Source organism: Muntiacus reevesi, chromosome 1 (assembly GCF_963930625.1).
Source record: "Muntiacus reevesi chromosome 1, mMunRee1.1, whole genome shotgun sequence".
In the NCBI taxonomy this organism is placed as follows: Eukaryota; Metazoa; Chordata; class Mammalia; order Artiodactyla; family Cervidae; genus Muntiacus; species Muntiacus reevesi.
The window spans coordinates 107,496,788-107,520,234 of record NC_089249.1 but is presented as its reverse complement, the minus strand read 5'-3'; the positions used below and the strand labels follow the sequence as shown (position 1 = coordinate 107,520,234).

Sequence of the window (23,447 nt, the reverse complement as noted above, 5' to 3'; positions counted from 1 at the left end):
AAGGGAAAGTTACTATTATCTGGGTGGATAATAGTGGCTTTCCTGTTAATTGAATTAACTTCATAGGACAGAAGTAGACTAGATCCTGCCAGGTAATAAGCTCATTTCTAAGGACTGTATCTTAACCCTTTCAGACTATGGATGTTACACAATTTCTTCAAGTCATTAAATGGCACCTTAGACCACAAAAAGGGAATAAAGCATCTGCAAATATTCATTTTGTAAAAAAATAGATAATACCCACTTAGCAAAATGATCTGGAAGAGAAAGCATCATCTGAAAGTTAAGTCAGCTGAGCTTCATTTCTAAATATGATAATTGGATAATTATATATACATATATATGCCAAAGAATGTTCAACTACCACACAATTGCACTCATCTCACACACTAGCAAAGTAATGCTCAAAATTCTCCAAGCCAGGCTTCAATAGTACGTGAACCATGAACTTCCAGATGTTCAAGCTGGATTTAGAAAAGGCAGAGGAACCAGAGATCAAATTGCCAACATCTGCTGAATCATCAAAAAAACAAGAGAGTTCCAGAAAAACATCTACTCTTGCTTTATTGACTACGCCAAAACCTTTCACTGTGTGGATCACAACAAACTATGGAAAATTCTGAAAGAGATGGGAATACCAGACCACCTGACCTGCCTTCTGAGAAATCTGTATGTAGGTCAAGAAGCAACAATTAGAACTGGACATGGAGCAACAGACTGGTTCCAAGTTGGGAAAGGAGTACATCAAAGCTCTATATTGTCACCCTGCTTATTTAACTTATATGCAGAGTACATCATGTGAAATGCCAGGCTGGATGAAGTACCAGCTGGAATCAAGATTCCTGGGAGAAATATCTATAACCTCAGGCAGATGACACCACTCTTATGGCAGAAAGTGAAGAAGAACTAAAGAGCCTCTTGATGAAGGTGAAAGAGGAGAGTGAAAAAGTTGGCTTAAAACTCAACATTCAGAAAACCAAGATCATGGCATCCGGTTCCATCATTTCATGGCAAATAGACGGGGAAACAATGGAAACAGTGAGACTTATTTACTTGGGCTCCAAAATCACTTCAGATGGTGACAGCAGCCATGAAATTAAAAGATGTTTGCTCCTTGGAAGAAATGATCAACCTAGACAGCATATTAAAAAGCAGAGACATTACTTTACCAACCAAGGTCTGTCTAGTCAAAGCTATAGTTTTTCCAGTAGTCATGTATGGATGTGAGAGTTGGACTATAAAGAAAGCTGATTGCTGAAGGATTGATGGTTTTGAACTGTGGTGTTGAAGAAGACTCTTGAGAGTCCCTTGGACTGCAAGGAGATCCAACCAGTCCATCCTAAAGGAAATCAGTCCTGAATATTCATTGGAAGTACTGATGCTGAAACTGAAACTGCAATACTTTGGCCACCTGATGCAAAGAACTGACTCATTGGAAAGACCCTCATCCTGGGAAAGGTTGAAGGTGGGAGGAGAAGGGGAAAACAGAGGATGAGATGGTTGGACGGCACCACTGACTCAATGGACATGAGTTTGAGTAGGCTCCGGAAGTTGGTGATGGACAGGGACTGGCGTGCTGCAGTTCATGGGGTCACAAAGAGTCAGAAAATGACTGAGTGACTGAACCGACTGAACTGATATATGTTAAGTTTCATCACTGGGTTGTTTCATTTTTGTTAGTATTATTAGTTATCTTACTCTCTTTTTAAAAGAATCTTGATTTTTCAACTGCTTGGAATGTCTTTTTCCCGATTGCTAAGATGATGAATGAATGCTTAAAAGGTCATTTCACCAGTTAATACTAAGACAGTCTGACTTTGAGTCTAACAAACGTAGATTTTTGCTAGTAGCCTTTTATCTCTTTAAAGTGTATTTGAAATTTCTATGTTCATAAAGAATAGCAACACAAGTGATATCTAACATATTAAATGCAAAGCTATCATCTTCATATTACAGATGAGAAAATTGAGGTTCAGTGGTACAGCTAAAGTATCCAAGTTCATGCACTTGGCAAGCAGCAGATTTAGGTTCTAATAATGTGTGTAAGATGAAAAATGTTTTTCATATTCAAAGGAAGGTTTGAGAGGTGTGAATGAAGATGGGGAACACAGACTGTAGGCTGTGTAGTGAGGGGAGCTCAGTATTGGGTTTAAATATGGACTTTGCCCTCTTCAATGTATGGTCTTAGGTAAATTGCATTAACTCTTTGAGCCTTGGTTTTTCATCTGTGAAATGGGGCTAACAACCTCTAGTCTGATTAGATTACTGTATGCTTAAATAGATGTTTTATTTACATTTCAATTTTGGTTTGCTGATGTTGTTTGGTTGATGGAGTCTCAAAACAATGGTAAAAGAATTTTCTTTGCATTAAATGTGTGGCATATAAAGAACTGTTGCTTAGTCTACTTTATACTTTTGCATTTCAATTTCCTATGATGAAAAGAACATCTTTTTTTGGTGTTAGTTCTAGCAGGTTTTGTAGGACTTCATAGAAACAACTAACTTCAGCTTCTTTGGCATTAGGGGTTAGGGCGTAGATTTGGATTCCTGTGATGTTGAATGGTTTGCCTTGGAAACACATTTTGGATTCTTTGGTTGGCTATGAAGGCTACTCCATTTCTTCTAAGGGATTCTTGCCCATAGTAGTAAATATAATGGTCATCTGAACTAAATTCGCCCATTCTTGTCCGTTTAGTTCACTGATTCCTACCATGTCAATGGTCAATCTTGCCATCTCCTGCTTGACCACGTCCAATTTACCTTGATTCACTGACCTAACATTACAGGTTCCTATGCAATAATTTTCTTTAAAGCATCAGAATTTACTTTAACCACCAGATACATCCACAACTGAACATTGCTTCTGATTAGGTCTAGCCATTTCATTCTTTTTGGAGCTATTACTAATTGCTCTCTGCTCTTCCCTGTAGCATACTGGACACCTTCTGACCTAGGGGGCTCATCTTCCAGTGTCATATCTTTTTGCTTTTTCATACTATTCTTTGAATTCTCTTGGCAAGAATATTAGCGTGAGTTGCCATTTCCTCCTCCATTTCCTCCTCACGTTTTGTCAGAATTCTTCACTATGACCCATCCGTCTGGGTGGCTCTGCATGGCATGGCTCATAGCTTCATTGTATTTTGCAAGACCCTTCACCACGATAAAGCTGTGATCCATGAAGCAGATGTAAATGATATTTACAGGTGACTTTTTTGTTAATATACAAGTTAACAAGAATTTTTAAGTTATTTTATTGCAGTGATAGTCTCTCACATGAGTAATATGACAGACCTCTGATGGATCCTCGGACACTATTAAGAAGATCCTCATAACTGCATGCCATTTTATTATTGAAATTATGTATAGATTTTAAAGTATAACTTGATTATATGAGCTCCAGTATAAATATATTTTTAGTTGAACAGATGTTAAAAATTTGATGAACTCATTATTGACAAGGGTACCAGTAAGATTTACAACTTGTTCTAGTATAAACATTTTAATTTAAAAATAACAACACATAAGAGCAGAGACAGAAGATGATTTGTATTCAAAACATACCTTTATTTTCTAAATTGTTTCATTATAGGATACTTTTAGGTAAGTAAAAATAATTGCTTATTCAGTGAGTTGTTTAATTAACCTGTATTATTATTATTTTTTATCCTCACAATAACCTTGGGAATTAGAAACTGTTTTAATGCCAGTTTTAAAGATTAGACAGTTGAGGTTGGTTGCCTGAGGTAACAAGCAATTAAGTGACAGGCAGATATCAAACTCCAGAGACTGTAGTTATCTTCCAACTTTGGCTAAAGCTCAGTTATGTAAGGGACATATGTTTGGAATAGTGGGGAGGGGGGGCTAAGCAGGAGAGTATTGTATTCCTTTTTTTTTTTTTTTTCCATTTATTTTTATTAGTTGGAGGCTAATTACTTTATAATATTGTAGTGGTTTTTGCCATACACTGACATGAATCAGCCATGGGTTTACATGTGGTCCCCATCCTGAATCCCCCCCTCTCACCTCTCTCCCTATACCATCCCTCTGGGTCATCCCAGTGCACCAGCCCAGAGCGCCCTGTCTCATGCATCCATTTTAATGGTGGTAGTTTAGTTGCCAAGGCATGTCTGGCTCTTGTGACCCCATGGACTGTGGCCTGCCAGGCTCCTCTATCCATGGGATTCTCTAGGCAAGAACACTGGGGTGGGTTGCCATTTCCTTCTCCAGGGGCTCTTCCCAACCCAGGGATCAAACCCAGGTCTCCCGTGTTGCAGGCAGATTCTTTACCAGCTGAGCCACTAGGGAAGCCCAAGAATACTGGAGTGGGTAACCTATCCCTCGTAGTAGGCAATGGCATCCCACTCCAGTACTCTTGCCTGTAAAATCCCATGGATGGAGGAGCCTGGTGGGCTGCAGTCCATTGGGTCATGAGGAGTTGGACACGACTGAGCGACTTCACTTTCACTTTCATGCATTGGAGAAGGAAATGGCAACCCACTCCAGAATTCTTGCCTGGAGAATCCCAGGGACGGGGGAGCCTGGTGGGCTGCCGTCTATGGGGTTGCACAGGGTTGGACACGACTGAAGCAACTTGGCAGCAGCAGCAGCAGCCTATCCCTTCTCCAGCAGATCTTCCCGACCCAGGAATCGAAACTGGATCTCCTGCATTGCAGACAGATTCTTTACCAACTAAGCTACAATGAGACTGCATTTAATTTGTTAACACATGAAAGGATCTGGAGGTTTTTATGATGGTGGAGAAATATGATGGCACAATCACGTTGGCAAGTAGGGTAGCATAACACCCGAAATAGTGAGCAGGGATGTCAGCAGGGATATCAAATGGCCTGTTAGGAAGTTTTTACAAGAGCTGGACAATACATGTTAGAGGAATGAACTGTAGACAGTTTCTACAATTTAAAGCTGGGGAAAGCCTTGGGGAATGTTTTAGGAGTAAAATTATTGGGCATGGTTAAAGACTGGATGAAAACAGGGAAGATAAAAAGTAGGAGAAGTAACTATTTTGACTTTTGAAATTGAGTTTGAAATGCTTAAATACACCAAGTGGTCAGATATATGGATAGAAGTCAAACTTGGAGGTGTAGACATTAGCATCATCTGTACAGAAGGGGTGATCAATCAGTGTGGAGGAGTGAGAAGTCTCAAGGACACCTTCATTAGATTTGAACTAACTTTATTATATGTATTATTGATTATGAATGAAATTAACAACAGAGTTAACCCCAAACTACTCTACCTCAAAATCTAAATGGTTGATATGAGATTGTATTTGCAAAAGAGATAGCGAATGACCATGTTATTTAAAATGCTTTATAAAATTTTATTTAATATTATTTGATCATACAGATTTTATGGTAAACGTGCATTTCTAAAAGTGCATAATCAAACATTTATTTTTTTCTTGATCTTGCACTTGTCATAGAAAGGTGCTATGGAAGATTTACTGCTTATGGATTCATATTAAAATATGCCACAAAGAAGAGATAAACAAGTTTATAAGATGCTGTTTGCTGGTTTTGAAAATAGAGGAATATAAAAATATTATTTGGCAGTAACAGAAAATATAATTTCTTTTAAAATTACTTTCAAAATTCAACATGAACACTAAAATAAAGAGTTGGTAAAGTGGTATCACCCATTTAATATATATTGCCCATACTGTATTTCTCATTCTTGAACAATGAGGTGCATGACTCCACTTCTGTATAATCTGTGCTGTGTTCAAACATTAATTGCTGGGATCATGAAGGTGACTATATTAGAAGCAGATAGAACAGATATGTGCACAGCAAAAGAGTGGCTTTAACCAGAGTTCCATCCTAATGTCTTACTTTGTTGGGAACATAGTTTACATATTTAAAGAGGAATGTCATGTTGATTCATTGGTAGCATTTGGACACCCATCTCAGGCCTGAGTGGTGAATAGCATAGCTTGATACAAATGGTTGCTGAACACTCTCGCCTTCAGTATCCAGTTATTTCAGTGACGAGACCTTAACAAAAAGTTTCCCAAACCTTCATTGGTTTTCTTTTCCTACCAGAGTAAATAATTATTTGACTTCATCTGAGCTTTATGGAGCTAATTACTTTTGCTTAGAAACAGAGTTAAAATTAAATGTAATTTTTAATTATAAAATGTTTCCTTGGAAACATTTGCTTGTAAGTTACATTGTACTTTGTTCTAAAATACTTAATTTCCCTTACAATTAGAAATCAAAGACAGAACTCAGCATAGGGCAATTTGGAAAGTGTAGCATTAATTGCTACAAAAAAGTTAATTTTTTCATAATGGACAACTGATGGTGAACATCCAATTAACTGCTACATAGTTATATTGAACAATTCTGCTCAGAAAAGAATTATTCTATTTTATGACCATTAATTGAATGATCACTGGAAGCAGACATTTTTAAAATTTAGAAATTTCTTTAGAAATTACCTTTTCTGAAAATTTAGAAAGTATTGGTTTGTTTGAATTTAGAAAAAGCTGAGCATAATGATCACAATGGAAAAGATCAGCATAAGTAGGTGACCTCGAAGTTCACTGCAACTGTTTCACAAATCACCTTAACACACAGGATTCACAGCCAAGGGCAAGCCTCTCTTTGGCTCGTAAGGTGTCGTCCTGGAAACCATCTTGATGCAGTCGATAATAGGGCAGACGGAGAGACAGAGGGTGCAGCCCGTACAAGCGTCAGTGATGGCGGGCAGGTGGGTTTCAGGATCAAACTGGATAGCCTGCAAACAGAAATAAAGAGTCTTGCTGTCACTGCCCACAAAGGGCAAGAACACCCCTATTTTAGCATCAGCGTTTTTCTCCACCGCAGGAGAGCTGCTGGAGACAGCTACGCCCAGCACCGCGGTGCAGCTATAGCAACAGCTGAGCTGCTAGAGAAGAGGGGGGGAAAAAGAGGGAAAAAATCCTTTTAAACTAGAAACACGATGCTTAAAATTCCTTAGAGGTGTTTTTCTTGCTTTGCGTGCGGAAAATATTTCATAGCATAGGAGCTCTCGGGCTTCCTGCGTTGTGAGCAGAGCGTGGGTGCTGCCAGTCTGACCACGACCTGGTGGGTCGCTACCGGAGGCGGGCAGGGCGCTTCCACACCTTGGCCTTTTCACACGCCTGCTTCTCGACAGTGAAGTGTCACATTGTGGGTATAGGGCTTACAGAAAGGCAATAGAAAAAAAAAACAAAATTAGCTTAAGAGCCAGCCTTCAGGTTTGAGGGTTTCCAAGCTGATTCGAGGCATTACTCCCCCACCAAAGGGAAAAGCACTGAAAGATGGGAGGCGGGATCCCCGGCTTCCGGTCCTGGCCGGACACTCTTCTGCTTGGAGAACCAGGATAAGCTTTCCAGTTCTCAAACTGCTCAGGATTTTGAGAAACTCAATAATTTATTCCTTTCTCCCTCCTTCTCTCTCATCTTTCCTTCCTTTCTTTCTTTTAGCATGATTTAATTTACAATATGGTGTAGCAATTGAAAAACAACAATCTGTAGTATGCAATGAAAATACTCTACAGCTGAGATTTTTATTTAGGTAGAACGCTTTACCCCCTGAGCCACCGGAAAAGCCTTGAGATTTTTATTTAAAGTCATGATGACTATTTGCCTGTGAAAGAGATATTTCAGCAATGGAAACAACAGACAAGAATTTCCATCCAGGAAAGACTTCAGGGCAGCTACAAGGGGGCAGAGAGGACTTGAGGACTCGTCGAGAAGTCTCTCTTGCAGAACAAGTCAATGTTTTTACTCAGACTGCGTGCTAATTCGGAGGGATGAGCGAGGGGGCTGAGCAAAATTACGAGGGTCAGTAAGCCCCCACCTCGCCCCAGATACTCCTGGAGGTCAGGTCTGCGAATCTTACATTTTCAAATAATTACTGAGTTCTGATTTTTTTTTTTCCTGTGTTATATACAACATGTTATAAAATCCAATTAAAGTATTTGTTATGTTTAAGAATTTCCCTCCATCAAATAAGGTTCCTTGCAACTTAATTTTTTTCCCTTTTATGAACATAACAAATTAAAATGGTCTCATTAGAGTAAATTATGTCAGAGTGCTTAATATTTTTTAAAAATTCTGAGCTTTAAGGAAACAACCATATATCTGAACAAGTACTGTAGCTATGACAAACCATTAGGAAATTTGGTCTAACCAAATTGTTGCCATGTTTTGTAAAACGACATCTCAGATGACTGTTTAAATGAGTAAAAGCTATTCTCTTCCTATGTACCCTTTTATAAACAGAAATCCAAGAAACAATTGATGAAAATAAAATTATACTTACATCTTAGAAATCTTACACTTTGAAATTTTGCAAACATGCAAAATTTCACATTTGAAGATTTTTATTTTCTATTTTTTATCTTTGAGAGACAGAAGAGCCAAAGCTTTAAAAAATCTTTTTGAATGCATAATTGCAATCTCTCCCCTCACTAATAAGATTATTTTTGTTGAAGTTTTGCCAAGGCTACAATTCCAAGGTGGGAATCATAACCTCTAAGATTTAAGATGTTAGAGCCCTGGTGCTGTGATTTTAGTGTTAGAACTTCCTGATTTATCTCTGTTTGGTTAATGAGAGGAAAGATGAAATGAAAATGAATATGATATGATTAGTATTTTCAAAATAACTGCTAGAGATGCTTTTCAGGTGTAGAAAAAGATGAGTAAATACAATGGGTAAAAATTGGGTATGGAACAGTGTTAAATTAAGGAGGAAGAGGTTCTTTAAGAATTAAACTTATGTCTGTCATACGTCTATTAGGTGGTCAGAAGAATACATAAAATCATATCACAAGCAAATAGGACCTTTCTCTAAGCTAAATAAGGTAAACGAAATATAGTTTTTTAAAAAATAGGCCATTTTATCTATCCTGAAAATTCATTAATCATCTTAAAGGGATCTTATTTTTACTTTATTATACTTCCTTATAGTGTGAAATATTTAATGAAAACAATATTATTCTGTAGCTCTTAACCTGAAGACAGCTGAATGCGCCCTTTTTTCTTTATTGTTCCATGGCAGACTCTCAGCTGAGGCTCAGGGACTGGGAAGAAGCTCTGGCTCACTTTATGTGGTAGGAACACAACTTGCTCAGCTTTTCCAGCTACAGAAGAATTTCAGGTCCCAACCAGCACAGCCAGTTGGTGGTAAAACGCCTTTTCTTTCTAACTGTAGTAAAAGCCCAATCAACACTGAACGGAAGGCCACAGAAGGAAGCAAGTTCCTTCCAGATCATGGACATAAGTGGTAGGTCTTTTCCCTGCTTTCTCCTTTAAGGTATGATGCTTCCTTATGACCATAATTGTCTGAATTTTTGTTTGAATTTTTCCTTCCAATTTTATGAGTGATGAAGTGACACTAAAACAATACTGTGCACCGAAAGGTGGCCTTGTTCTTATGAGTTATTAGCTTCCTTTGAAAAAATCCCTAGAAAAACGGCATGGATGAACGTGTTTGCATGGCGTGAATAGAGACACAGATGCAGAAAACAGAGGTGTGGACATGGGGTGAGGGGGAAAGAGGAGGAGGGATGAATTGGGAGACTGGGATTGACATATATATACTACCATGGGTCAGACAGATAGCGAGGGGGAGCCTCCTGGATAGCTCAGCGAGTTCAGCTCAATGTTCTCTGGTGACCTAGATGGGTGGGATGGGGAGGTGTGAGCAAGGTCTATGAGGGAGGGGATCTATGTACACATACGCTGATTCACTTTGTTGGAGAACAAAAATTAACCTGACATTGTAAAGCAACTGTTACTCCAATTATAAAGGAAAATCACCTCTGTGCTATGGATGTGAGAGGATGGAAAGCTATGTCACTGCTGAGAAGTGACATTTGGCATATCTGGTCTGAATCCCACACTTCACAACAAAAGATGCTTTCTGCTACGAAAGCCAGAAGAAACATGCCTCACAGCATCCTAATTACAGCATGATTCTTACCTGGTAGCCAGAGTCATTACAGGTCATGTAGCATTTGCCACAGTTGATACACATCTCTTCATCGATCACAGCCACAACCTGCTCTATGTTGCTCAGTTCACCATATGTTCCAAGGTACTGCAGAGCTTTTCCAATCACATCCTAAAAGATAGGTGCCAAATTACTTACAGGGCTCATTTTAAAACATTACCGTGTTATGACTGGTATCAGTCCAAATCTCCCTGTTTTTATAGAATGTTGCATTATCTAACTTAGAAGATTTTAGATATTATAGCTCTCATGGATATACTTTTTAAAATTGTAGCTTACATATTTCTGTGTCCTGAAAGATGGACCCTCTCTCCATATCTAGCTTAGAAACACAAGACTTAACTCATTGCATTCAACAGGTTTTCCACAAATGATCTAAATCAATGTTTCTGTGGGCAGGAGAAATAACGCATTTTTCAATGGTTGTGGCTTCCTTTTCCTCAGTTTTGGACTCTGAATGACCAAATAATGAGGAACAACAGAGGGAAATGCACTGATACTAGAAAATGTTAGATTGCTAGGAATGAGAATAAAAATGTGAACACTATGCATTTATAGCACTGCATTTGAAGTCTAGATTTTCATTTAAAAAAGTGCTTTGATAGCATACCCACCTGTCATGTTTTGAAGAGTTATTTCATTATTTAAAAATTCTAATTTATGTTAATTAGGTTAATCTAGTAGCTAAATAAGATGCTCTTTTGCTATTAAAGAACTCGGATTTTCTTCATTCACCATTGAAGATTCTTCATGCCCTTATACATCTTTGTTCTTCATATTAATTGGAAGTGTGCTTAATATGTGAAGCACAGAAGATGTTTCATCAACAATAAGAAACACTTTGTTTCATAAAACAAAACAGAAGAATGTAACAATGTTTGTCAAATTAGTATGCTGTCAAGATTTTCTGTTTCTGTTTTTAACTTTTAACAAGACAATCTTTTGTTTGAATTCAAGGTCCATATTCAAAGAGGTTTCACTCTTATTTAAAGCCATCTTCAGATATTCTCTTTGGTATTTTATTTCCTGCTCTTCTTTTTATGACCTTGGTTACCCTTTTAAACTTTTTTTTTCCTGTTTCCACTCTAAATGACAATATGATCATGACTTTGAGCTTTCAAACTGAAACAAAGTTTACATTGTTATTTACTGTTTATTGGTGTAGCTCTCAAGGAATAAGAAGATCAGAAACTTAATGTCTTTTACTATTTTCTTTTCAGGGTGTTGAAAATATAATTTCAACAATCTCACTGTCTGTTTGTAGGGCGCTGCCTGGGGTCCAAATCAATATCTCCATCCTGAGTTTCTCTCACAAACTCAAGATCTTTATCAGTGGCATGATGAACACCATTCCTAGAATTTGGTACAACAAATTCACCACTCACTGAACTTTTCATCAACATCACAAAATTGGATCTTCCTCTGATTTCCTTATTCATGGAAGCACTGTTAGGATTTCTTCGGTCACAGGCTTGACATTTCAGAGTTGCATTTTACTCCTACTTCTCCCTACTCCAATATCTCATCGGTTGCCAAGTCTTCTGAGTTCTGGATTTGCAAAATCTTTTGAATCTTCTTTCCATGTCCACTATAGGTTTTATCCACTATTAATTAATTTCCCATTACTTCTAAGGTAGTTACAAGAGCCTACACAGTAAGTCTCATCATTATTTTCTTCCTTTCCCATCTTATCTTATGCAGTGTTGTCATCTTAATCTGTGCTGTATAACACAAACTACATTTCTCACTACCTTACTAAAAAAAAAATAAAATCTACTGAATTAAATACAGCTTCACATTTAAGTCTAGCATTTAAGGCTTTCACTGGCATGCCTTTTTTGGTCTGATTTCTCACTTTCAAACACCATGTGCTTTAGCTATACCAGACACATGCCCCGTACTGAACACACTTATCAATCAACTCCTCTGGTACCTAATTTTATCTTGGGTCCTCTGTCCAGAATACTCTTCCTTCCCTTTTTTATTTTGAAAAATCTTGTCCATCCTTCAAAGACAGCTGACACACCACTACTCCAAGAAGATTTCCTCAAGCTTTGCTTTTATTCTAACCCAGAAAAGTGTGATCTCTCTTTTCCTCTTTCTCACTCGTCTCCTACCTCCTTCCTTCCTACACACCCACAGTGGCTCGTAGTATTTTATCTATTATGTGGAACTAATGATTACAGATTACTTTGAGTTCTTACTATGTATTGGGCCAGTGCCATAGTTTTTAAGCATTTTCTCACTTAAATCTCACATATATTATAGAGGATGAGGTGCCTAACATCTAAGGTATAAGAGTAAGTAAGTGAAAAAGCAGGCATTCAGACTCGTGCTGCCTAACTTCAAAATCTATGATTGCAAGCACTCTGTTATGCTGACTCATCTGTCGCTTCTCTAGCAAATTCTGCTCCATCTCATACATATTTCTATACTTGCTTCCTATATGCAGTCTTTTACTAGGTTTTATTCATCTTTGTGTCACATGTGTTATATCTTGCTTCTGAGATCACTGAAATCTAATGGGTACTTGAATATTTGTTAAAATAAGTGTATCTTTCATTTCTTTATATATTAAATATATGGCAAAACATTAGGCTAAAATATTAGCTTTGTTACAACTGAAATATTAGTTGTATGGGCTAATAGCTATTTGTAATTTACTAAATATTTTTTAAAACATGAGATTCACAGAAAGATTTGAGTACGTTTTTAAAATCATTTTTTATTGGAGGATAATTGCTTTACAATATTGTGTTCAGTTCAGTCGCTCAGTCGTGTCCGACTCTTTGTAACCCCATGGACTGCAGCAAGCCAGGCTTCCCTGTTTATCACCAACTTCCAGAGCTTAGTCAAACTCATGTCCATTGCATCAGTAATGCCATCCCACCATCTCATCCTCTGTCATCCTCTTCTCCTCCTGCTTTCAACATTTCCCAGCATCAGGGTCTTTCCCAACGAGTTAGTGCTTCGCATCAGGTGGCCAAAGTATTGGAGCTTCAGCTTCAACATCAGTCCTTCCAATGAATATTCAGGACTGATCTCCTTTAGGATGGACTGGTTTGATCTTCTTGCTGTCCAACGGACTCTCAAGAGTCTTCTCCAACACCACAGTTCAAAAGCATAAATTTTTTGGCGCTCAGCTTTCTTCATAGTCCAACTCTCACATCCATCATGACTACTGGAAAAACCATAGCTTTGACTAGACAGACCTTTGCTCGTAAAGTAATGTCTCTGCTTTTTAATATGCTGTCTAGTTTGGTCACAGCTTTTCTTCCAAGGAGCAAGCATTTTTTTAAATTTCATGGCTGCTGTCACCATCTGCAGTGATTTTGGAGCCCCCCAAAATAAAGTCTCTCACTGTTTCCATTGTTTCCCTGTCTATGTGCCATGAAGTGATGGGGCCAGATGCCATAATCTTAGTTTTCTGAATGCTGAGTTTTAAGCCAACTTTTTCACTCTCCTCTTTCACTTTCATCAAGAGGCATACAGATTTCTCAGGAGTCAGGTAAGGTGGTCTGGTATTCCCGTCTCTTGAAGAATTTTCCACAGTTTTTTGTGATCCACACAGTCAAAGGCTTTGGTGTAGTCAATAAATTAGAAGTAGATGTTTTTCTGGAATTCTCTTGCTTTTTTGATGATCCAACGGATGGTGGCTATTTGATTGACAATAATATGTTGGTTTCCACCAAACATCAATATGAATCAGCCACAGCTATACATATCTCCCCTCCCTCCTGAAGTCCCCTTCCATTTCCTACCCTACCCCATCCCTCGAGGTTGTCCCAGAACATTGGGCTGAGTTCACTGTGTCAGACAGCAAATTCCCACTTGCCATCTATTTTCCACATGATAAGGTATTTATTTCCATGCTATCCTTTCAATTCTTCCCACCATCTCCTTCCCCCACTGTGCCTACAAGTCTGTTCTCTGTTTCTGCATTTCTACTGCTGCCCTGCAAACAGGCTCATCAATATCATCTTTCTAGATTCCATACACATGCATTAATATACAACATTTGTCTTTTGCTTTCTGACTTCTTCCCTCTGTATAATGGGTCTAGGTTCATCCACCTCATTAGAACTGACTCAAATGTGTTCTTTTTTATAGCTGAGTAATATTCTATTGTATTGATGTACCAAAATTTCTGTAGCCATTCATCTGTCAATGGACATCTAGGTTGCTTCCGTATCCTAGCTATTGTAAAAAGTGCTGCAACAAACATTGGGGTACATATGTCTCTTTCAGTCATGGTTTTCTCAGGGTATTTGCCCAGTAGTGGGACTGTTGGGTCATATGGTAGTTTTATTCTTAGCTTCTTAAGGAATCTTGAATACTTCTTCAAATACAAAATAATCATAGTCAAAGAATCTAGATATGTTTAATATTTAAATGGATGAGGTTCTAAAAGACAATATGTGATAGAAAATAATTTTTTCAATCTAGTAGACAACCCAGTCAAAATGGTTGTTTCATTGAATTAGAGCATGACTTGACTGAAATAATCAGTAAATATTCAAAAGATGATAAAACAGGAAACTCTTTAGACAGCAATCCAGTTTATAAGGTTTATTCCAAAGAAACAGTGCATATTTCTAAGAGATGTTATTGTAGGAAGCAAATTCACATTCTGCATATATCAATTACCCTTTTTGCACTTTATTGGGGAATTGTTCTTGTCATTTATTAAAACATCATTTTTTAATGTGAAACTAAATAAAACAAAGTCTTTGGAGCCTCTAAAGTTTATTAACACATGGTGTTAAATTGAGTCATTTGCAGTGATGTGATGAACCTTGAGTATATCACACAGAGTGAAGCAAGTCAGAGAAAGAAAAAGAATGTATATGAATGCATACACATGGGACCTAGGAAAACAGTAACTGATGAAAGTATTTGCAGGGCAGAAAAAGAGATGCAGACCTAGAGCACAGACATGTGGACACAGTGGGGGAAGGAGAGGGTGGGATGAACTCAGAGGGCAGCTTTGACATTTGTACATTTGTGCTCATGCACAGTCACTCGGTCAAGTCCAGCTCTCTGTGACCCCCTCAACCATAACCTGCCAAGCTCTTTTTTCCATGGAATTTTCCAGGCATGAATCCTGGAGCAGATGGCTATTTTTACTCCAGGGCATCTTCTCACGCTAGGGATTGAACCCGCGTCTCCTGTGTCTCCTGTATTTGGCAGGTGGATTCTTTACCACTGAACACCTGGGAAGCCTATATATACACTACCATGTGTAAAATAGATAGCTAGGGGGAAGTTGCTATATAGCAGAGTGAGCTAAGCTCAGTGCTCTGTGATGACCTAAGGGGTAGGGTGAGGGGTGGAGAGAAGGCTCAAGAGGGAGGGTAGATATGTATACTTATAGCTGATTCACATGCTGTACAACAGAAACTAACATACATGGTGAAGCAATTATTCTCCAACTCAAAAGAAATCACCTCTCTTTCATCATAGTTCTTAAGAAAATTATATATATATATATCTTTTAATCTGAAAAATGATCCAAGAATGACAACTATTTTAAATTATTTTGAAAAGAGTATCAAAGAAAATGAATTATCATTCTATGCGGTGGAAAATGTGGAGGTTTGTTTAAAATCAAAGCTTCCATGTAGCACTTAGTCAGCTTATGAAAACCTTTGAGTCCACATTCTGGAATTTGGAGTTTGCTGAAAGGTTCGTATAATCAGCGAAGCACATATGGCTAGTCTAGTCCCTGTTGGACACACATCTGTGGCGATTAGGGAAACTACATTCATTATTACAAGCAAGGGATGGCTATACAAAGGTCAGGTGATGTGCTATAGTCATCCCTGATTAGTGGAAAAGTTTATGTATGAATGTGTATGTGGGAATAAGTGATGCTAAATTCTTTAAAGTATATATGATTCATTTGATTTAAATATCTGTTCCCAAAATTAATGTTGGAAAAGAGTACAGAATTCTAGAATCACATCTTTGTCAATTAATTATTTGTTTGGGATAATCAAAAGAATTTTGTAAAAACAGATCAGTCAATATTTCTGGTTAATACAAACTTTAGGATCAAAGAATGAGGAACTAGAGGACCCCCATCCCATCTATCCGAAACAGCCAATATTTAAATTATTTGACGTAGGTGTTTAACTACTGTACCATTTCCTTTTCTGTACTGTTACCAATGTCACAGGTTCTTATTTTTTATATCAGGTTCACTGCTTGCTAAATTGTCCTATCAAAATAGGAAATGAGATAATTTGGTTTGTTCCTACTGAATTTATGCTGACACTTAATAATTTCTCCTTTAACTAATGTTCTCAAATCAAAAGTTCAATGATCCTTAATGAAGCTTTTCTACTTCTATCTTTTCCTCACTCTCCTTGCCACATCCACTTTTTTCTTTTCTAAAAAACCTGATGTGTTCACGCTCAGTCACTCATCATGTCCAACTCTTTGCTATCCAATGGACTGTAGGCCGCCAGGCTCCTCTGTCCATAGGATTTCCCAGGCAAGGATACTGGAGTGGGTTGCCGTTTTCTTCTCCAGGGGATCTCCCCAACCCAGAGATGGAGCCCACGTCTCCTGCACTGCAGGTGGATTCTTGACCATTGAGCCACGTGGGAAGTCCAAAAGAACCCGGAGCACCATTTATTTTTCAGCAGTGTGATAGAACAATATCATACAAAAATACTCTCAAAAATATTGCATACAATTTATTTTTGATATCTTATATAATGTCCTCTGAGTAAGGAGATAGGGAGGGTGACCGTACAATTAGAAAAAGAAGCCTAAATTCTTTAAATTTAGAGTTTAAATTCAGTTGAACTCTGATAACAGGACTCAGGATGAATAAGGTGAACTGGGAGGGCAAAGACAAAGCGTGATTCAGGAAATAAAGTAGGTTAGTGGAGAAGGTGAGAGAAGCAAGCCAACCAAGAGATGGGATAGAAGCTAATGGAGTGTTAGTTGCTCAGTCGTGTCCAACTCTTTGTGATCTCATGGACTGTAGCCTGCCAAGCTCCTCTGTCCATGGGATGCTCCAGACAAGAATACTGGAGTGGGTTGCCACTCCCTTCTCCAGGCGACCTTCCTGACCCAGGAATTGATCCCAGGTCTCCTCCATTGTAGGCAGATTCATTACCTTCGGAGCCACTAGGGAAGCCCAGAAGCTAATGAAGATCTGGGAAATGAAGTGCGTGAGGTGAGAGGGTGGAGTGGGAGATAGACAGATGGGTGTGAATTGGGTGTATTGAAGGGTGGTTCAGTACAGATTTGTGGCCCTGATCACTGTATTCTTTTTATGTGGGTTGGTTCAGGCTTTAAAGTAGCAAGTTGTTGCCACTTTAGATTTAAATGCATTTAATGAGGCTAAATGTGATGTATTTTTATTGTATCCTTACCTTATTCAACTCTTGAATATGTTTTCCCTGTTCTTTTTTGTTTCTGAGAGTGTTCTTTACGGGGATGCTAGACAGATAATGGGAATTGAACAGTTCTAATTGTAAATTAACTATATACCAGTTATTCAAAGTAATAGGTGTTTTCTCTTTCCCTTTTTAAAACATTTTTAAGAAAGTACATTTCTACTTTTTCTAATATTTTCTCCAAATTCAGATAATTTGAGGCCTTGTTACTTCTGAAACATGTTAAAATCTTGATGCCACTCTTTTCTGATCATCGTTGGTCATATGATCTCTATTTTCTCATATGACCATTGAAAACGGAATTACCTAAAGGCTTAATTTAACTCTTTTCCTACTCCTTGTGAAACTCAGAGATTATGTCATCAAATTTCAATTTGGCAGTTTCTCATTCTTCTTGATCATCATCCAAGTTAGAGCTCTGGCTACGGGATTGTTTTCTGTTGTTGTTTCTGAATTCCCTGAAAGTAGATTCACTTAAGGTGGCATACATTTTACCTCAGACTTCCTTTCTATGGCCTAATGAACTCTAAGATGATATAGAATGGTTACTTTTCTTCAAGATTCTTTTAGCTGCCATTTTCCACAAACAGATTTTTATAAGGAGCCAGAATTAAGCCAATGCAGTAAGTCCCTCATTGCTTCTTTCTCTTTTGTGAGATTAAATTTCCAACAAGGCAATTCAATAATTTTTCCGATGTTTTGCCTTTAGTGGAGTGGGATTTTCATCTGACGTCTATAAAGGCTTACATCGCTGCTCTATCTTGCCCTTCCATATTAACCATCTGGTTACGAGGTCTCTGATGTAATCCCAGGATAACACTTCTGTTCTCCTTTCACACTCTCCTGCAGCTGCTTCCTCCATGCTTTACCTTCAGGTATGTGGATTTCCATGCATGTGCACATCTTTTTGACATATACTGCTTCTCCTCCAGCCCTTCAATTAGACTTATTTATTTTGAACAAGATACACCTTTCCATCATCATATTCTAGTCAGGAATCACATTTCAAAATATCCTCCCAAGATTTAAGAGATGATTTTTACCCAAAATTCTTTTCATGTGTTTTAAAGTTCTGTTTGACAATTTTTCATCTCCTATTTGTCTGTATACAGACAACTGAGAATGTGAATACCTCCTGCCCATTTCTCTGGTATCTTCTGAAAATTGCTGGGACAGTCCTCCAGTATTTTTCTTTCTGTGCCATCCCTTTTAGGCTTCATAGTATATAATATGGCCGTACAGTTTTATCGGAGTACTTTTCTCCTTCCCCTCACAACTCAGTTGAAATAATAAACCACTCGATCAGGCTGACTGGTCTCCTGCCAACACTGTCTTGCCAGTCTTATGAGATGCAGTCCATCTCTTACTAGAAGCAGCAGGAAGAAGAGATGAAAACATCACTAGTGCCCCTAAACCATTCATTTTCCTACCCAGAAATTCAAAGACGTTAGAGATACACTCCTGACTTCATAAAGAGAAGGAGAATTCATTCTCATATATATCAACAGAAGTGGGAAGCATTCAGGGAACTTTATAAGTCTTGGCAGAATCTCAAATCTCTGTTATACGCTGCCTGGGAATAAAACATGTTTCTCATTTAGCAGGGCCAAATATGCACACTATCACTTCAGTTTTCTTCAGCCAGGAGACAAAACTGCCTCCTATTTGGCTTCTTTTCTCTAGCACAGGTGAACCTGTGGAATGTCAGGCGCTTCTTCAGAAGGTCCTGGTTCATCTTTGAGAAGACTTTTATCTATTGCTGGAGGCCAGCTCTCTTTTGCTTTTTTTGTCTCATTCTTCCCCTTCAGTCTTCCAATACTGATGTGGATTACCCTCCTCTTCCTCTGAACCCTTTTCTTTCTATTTCTTTCACAAAAGTCAAAGCCCCACAGTATGGCAATATGTACAGTAAAGGCTGTGTCACTATGAAGTGGAAGCCAAGATACAGGGTTGATAAAGAGGAAACTGACTGGATGCCAGGCTGACTCTAGTGAAAGTGAAGCTTCTCAGTCATGTCCGACTCTTTGAGACCCCGTGGACTGTAGTCTACCAGGCTCCTTTGTCCATGGGATTTCCCTGGTAAGAGTGCTGGAGTGGGCTGCCATTTCCTTCTCCAGGGGATCGTCCCAACCCAGGGATCGAACCTGGGTCTCCCACACTGCAGACAGGCACTTTACCATCTGAGCCACCGGGGAAGCCCGGCTGACTCTAGGGCCCTAGCCTACTCCTTGCTGCAGGACTGACAGTCTCTGAGACCAGTTTTTAGCTTCCAAGGATGCAAGGAGAACCTGGATACCATGTTGGCTAGCAAAGACTTCTAGTTCTTGAAGGTGAAAGTGAAAGTGAAGTTGCTCAGTCGTGTCCATCTCTTTGCGACCCCATGGACTGTAGCCTACCAGGTTCCACCACCCATGGGATTTTCCAGGCAAGAGTACTGGAGTGGGTTGCCATTTCCTTCTCTAGTTCTTAGGGACCCTTTAGTCATGGTGTACCACTGTGTAACTCCTGGTGCTTCAGCTGAAATTCTTAGAAGTGTAATCAGTACATCCCATTGCCCTTTCACATTATATTAAGACCAATGGAGAAAACGGGATTATTTTCCTCATTATTACCTCTTAGTTTGGTCCTTTCCATAAATCTTATTGAACAAAAGAATGAGTTGTACTGGATTTAAGATCCCATGACTGCAAATTATTCCAAGTATGTATTAATACTATATTTTGCCAACATACTCATATGCTTAAAATGCCACCTTCCTTTTATTTTTTTCTCCCTTTCATGAGAGACAGTAGAAGATAGTGATTAAGGACTCAAGTTCTAGAGCCAGATTTTGGAATCAAATCTTGATTTTGACATCTTTCTAGCTGTGTGACCTTAGATAAGTTATTTAACCTCTCTGTTTATTAATTACTTAATCAGTAAACTAGGGAAAATATGGGTACCTGATAGGGCTATGGTGAGGCTTAAATGAGTTAATTCACAGGCATGCAGAACAGTGCCTGAAACCTCATAAGTACTCAATAAATATTAGCTTTTATTATTAATTCTCTGCTTAATTAACACTAATTTATTAAACTCCATGTTAAATATCACCATCTCTGTGAAGCTTTCCACAATTACCCGAGGCAGAACTAATCCCTTTCACTCCTCTCTGTTCCCAGAGCATTTTGTACATATTTGAATGAACTGTAAATAATTTTTAACATGTGTCTCTCTCCCTTGTTAGACTATGAGCTCCATAAAGATAGATATCTTTCTTTTTAAAATTCATGTTGTATTCCCAGTTTCTAGCACAATCCCTGGATTGCAGCGAGTGCATAGTAAATATGTGTTAGCACTACATCTCCTCCGAGATCAGGAAAATTGTGGTGCCTTGGACTGTGTACCTTGTATGTCTCTGGAAATAGACCCAGTCTTTAGCACACTGCCAGTCACATAGCAAATACTCAATAAATATTTACTGAGTGACTGATATTGAAACTGCCTACCTCTGTAGCAGCAGACCATTACTTCTTATCTGAGGTATTTGAAAGAAAAAGAAGAACAAAAGACAAGATCTATTGAGCATGGCTTGCTTAGAAATAATATTGTCACAGTCATAACCAGGGAAGATGGGGGTAGATTAGAAACTTGAATGCATGACTGAAAAACTTGTTCAGACAAGAGGGGCTTAGTTAACTTTGTGGGGCACTGGGGCCCTCTCTGTAGCAGATGGGGGATAATATACTGTGCTAGCTGAGAGGATAAACAAAGCATTGTCATGGAGTTTAAACTATTGAACAGAGGAATCTATAAAGTGGCCAGCAGAGGAGAGAACAAACCAGCTAAAATAAACAGATGGGTGGACAGAAAAAATATTAAGCATGAAAACAGATAACCCAGACCCTCAGGAAAAAGGGAAGAAAGAAAAACGGTTATGTCAAGCATAGAAGAAACACTGTAGAGAAAGCATGAAAGTGATGATGAAGCAGCAGAGGGAAGAATGTAGTGTGCCTGCGTAAGTGTGGTACAGTGAAGCAATAAAAGCAGTGTCTGATGCACATGCAGAGGCAGAATGACTCTTAAAGGGAAAGTGACTTAATTTCAATGTCATCCAGAAGGAGTGGGAATTAATGGGGAAGGGGCGGGGGGCTTGTAGAAAGGAACAATAACTGTGTCCCCTTACATTTGATTATGCTTTAGGTGAGGGGGCTTCCCAGGTGGCTCAGGGCTTAAGAATCGGCCTGCCAGTGCTGGAGACACAAGAGCTGCAGGTTTGATCCTTTGGTCAGGAAGATGCCCGTGAGAAGGAAATGGCAACCTGTTCCAATATTCTTGCCTGGAGAATCCAGCGGACAGAGGACTCTCACGGACTGCAGCCCACGGAGTCACAAACAGTTGGACACAACTGAGCCGCTGGGCAAACAGGCTTAGTACGATACGTTCACACACATCACTTCATTGAGAACAATGGAGCTGTGGCCTTCTGACATCCAGTGTTTATTCTCCCTCCTGCCAATGTCTCCCCTATCTTGTTGCAATAGCCTTCTAACCAGTCTCCCTGCTTTTGTCCTTGCCAATCTAGGACATCGCTCAACACTGCAGCCAGATGACCCTTTGAAAAACTGAGTCTGATTATGTCTTCTTCCTTTTAAAAAGCCTCCATATTTTCCTGCCAAGGACTTTCCTACTTCGGAGTCTTTGCATTTTCTGTTCCTTCTGAATGGAAGGCTGTACCCTTGGGCGCTTATCTGCATTTATCACTGTCTCCGTGATGTGTCTACTCATGCCATTTAACCAGGCAGGCAACCCCTGACCAACCAACCTCTCCGGCAATTCCTTTTCTCCAAAACCTGCTGAATCTTCTCCACAGTGCTGTGGCCATCTGGTAACAGTATGTATCCACTCGCTCATTTGTTTATTGTCTGTTCTCACTAAAATGTAGGCACCCTCAGAACTGGGGTTTTGTTTTGTTCACTCCTGACTTGCTGGTGATTAGAGCATTGCTGGAACATAGTGAGTGGATATTAATCGTCATTGGATGAATGACAAAATGAATGTATGGGTAAATAGGATAATTACTGCCAATTGGAAATTGAAATCTCAGTGGTTACACGTGAAAGACACAATAAAACATTATTGGATGCCCTTACTAAGATGAGTAGCACTTTCTGACCTGTGGTCCACTTCCTCAGACTTTCTCTTTTTTTTTCCCCCTCCACTTCACCATTTCCTTCTGGTTATTCTCTTATTTCATTGATCACTTGATCCCACTTTCTTCCCCAGAACGTCCTATTCCCTCATAGGGTACTAGGTTAAGCAAGAAATAAGAAAATATATGAGAAGCTACTGTCTTGTGTCTGGCAACTAGTAGGCGGTCAGTATGTTAGTTTTCTCTTTATATCCTCCAGCACAGGTCCATAATTAGCCTGAGTTCACTAACTTCAGTATGTTCAAATCTAAATTTTTCATCCACATCAAAAAAACTCATCAAACCTAAAAACACCAAGGAAAAAACCCTGATTCATTATCTTTTATTTTTCTTTGTTTTAGTTAGTGTACTATCAATAATTTAAGCATCTAAACCTCCTTAATTGCAATTCCTTACCCTTCCTTATACCCCAGTATATAAGAGAATCACTAAGTTTTAGAAGAATTAACAGGACCTCATCAATTTCACCTCTGTCTCTGTTACCCTATCACTGGGAATAGCCCCTTTTCCACTTAACCTTCTAGTCACTACCCAGTCTACAGTCCTTAAATGCCACTTTCTCAAAGAGGCCTTCCTCACCCCCTTCAGTCTAAACTAGGTCATGCTATGAAAAAGACTGCATACATCTTGTATTTTTTTCTTTACAGTTTGTACTATAAACACAATTTAATGTTTCTTTCTCAGTTCTATATGTTTCATGAGGGTAGAGGCTGTGTCTATTTTATTTTTTGTACTATAGATGTCCAATTCCTAGCACATTGCTCTTCTCATGGTAGGCATGCAATAAAGATTTCCTGAAAAATATATGAACTTCCTCAAGACTTCCAGCTTGGTTGACCTCCA

At 38.7% G+C, this 23,447-nt stretch overlaps 1 protein-coding gene across 1 annotated transcript in view; it reads right to left on the bottom strand.

The window, feature by feature from the left end:
* Positions 1–5,221: 5,221 nt before the first annotated feature.
* The window catches only part of DPYD (dihydropyrimidine dehydrogenase), an 892,784-nt gene continuing 874,558 nt past the window's right edge, over positions 5,222–23,447 (bottom strand). Inside the window, exons 22-23 of the mRNA XM_065908208.1 lie at positions 9,972–10,112; positions 5,222–6,759 (exon numbers count right to left, since the gene is read on the bottom strand). Coding sequence (XP_065764280.1) covers positions 6,589–6,759; positions 9,972–10,112 — 312 coding nt within the window. The 3' untranslated portion in view covers positions 5,222–6,588. The remainder of the gene's footprint in view (positions 6,760–9,971; positions 10,113–23,447) is intronic.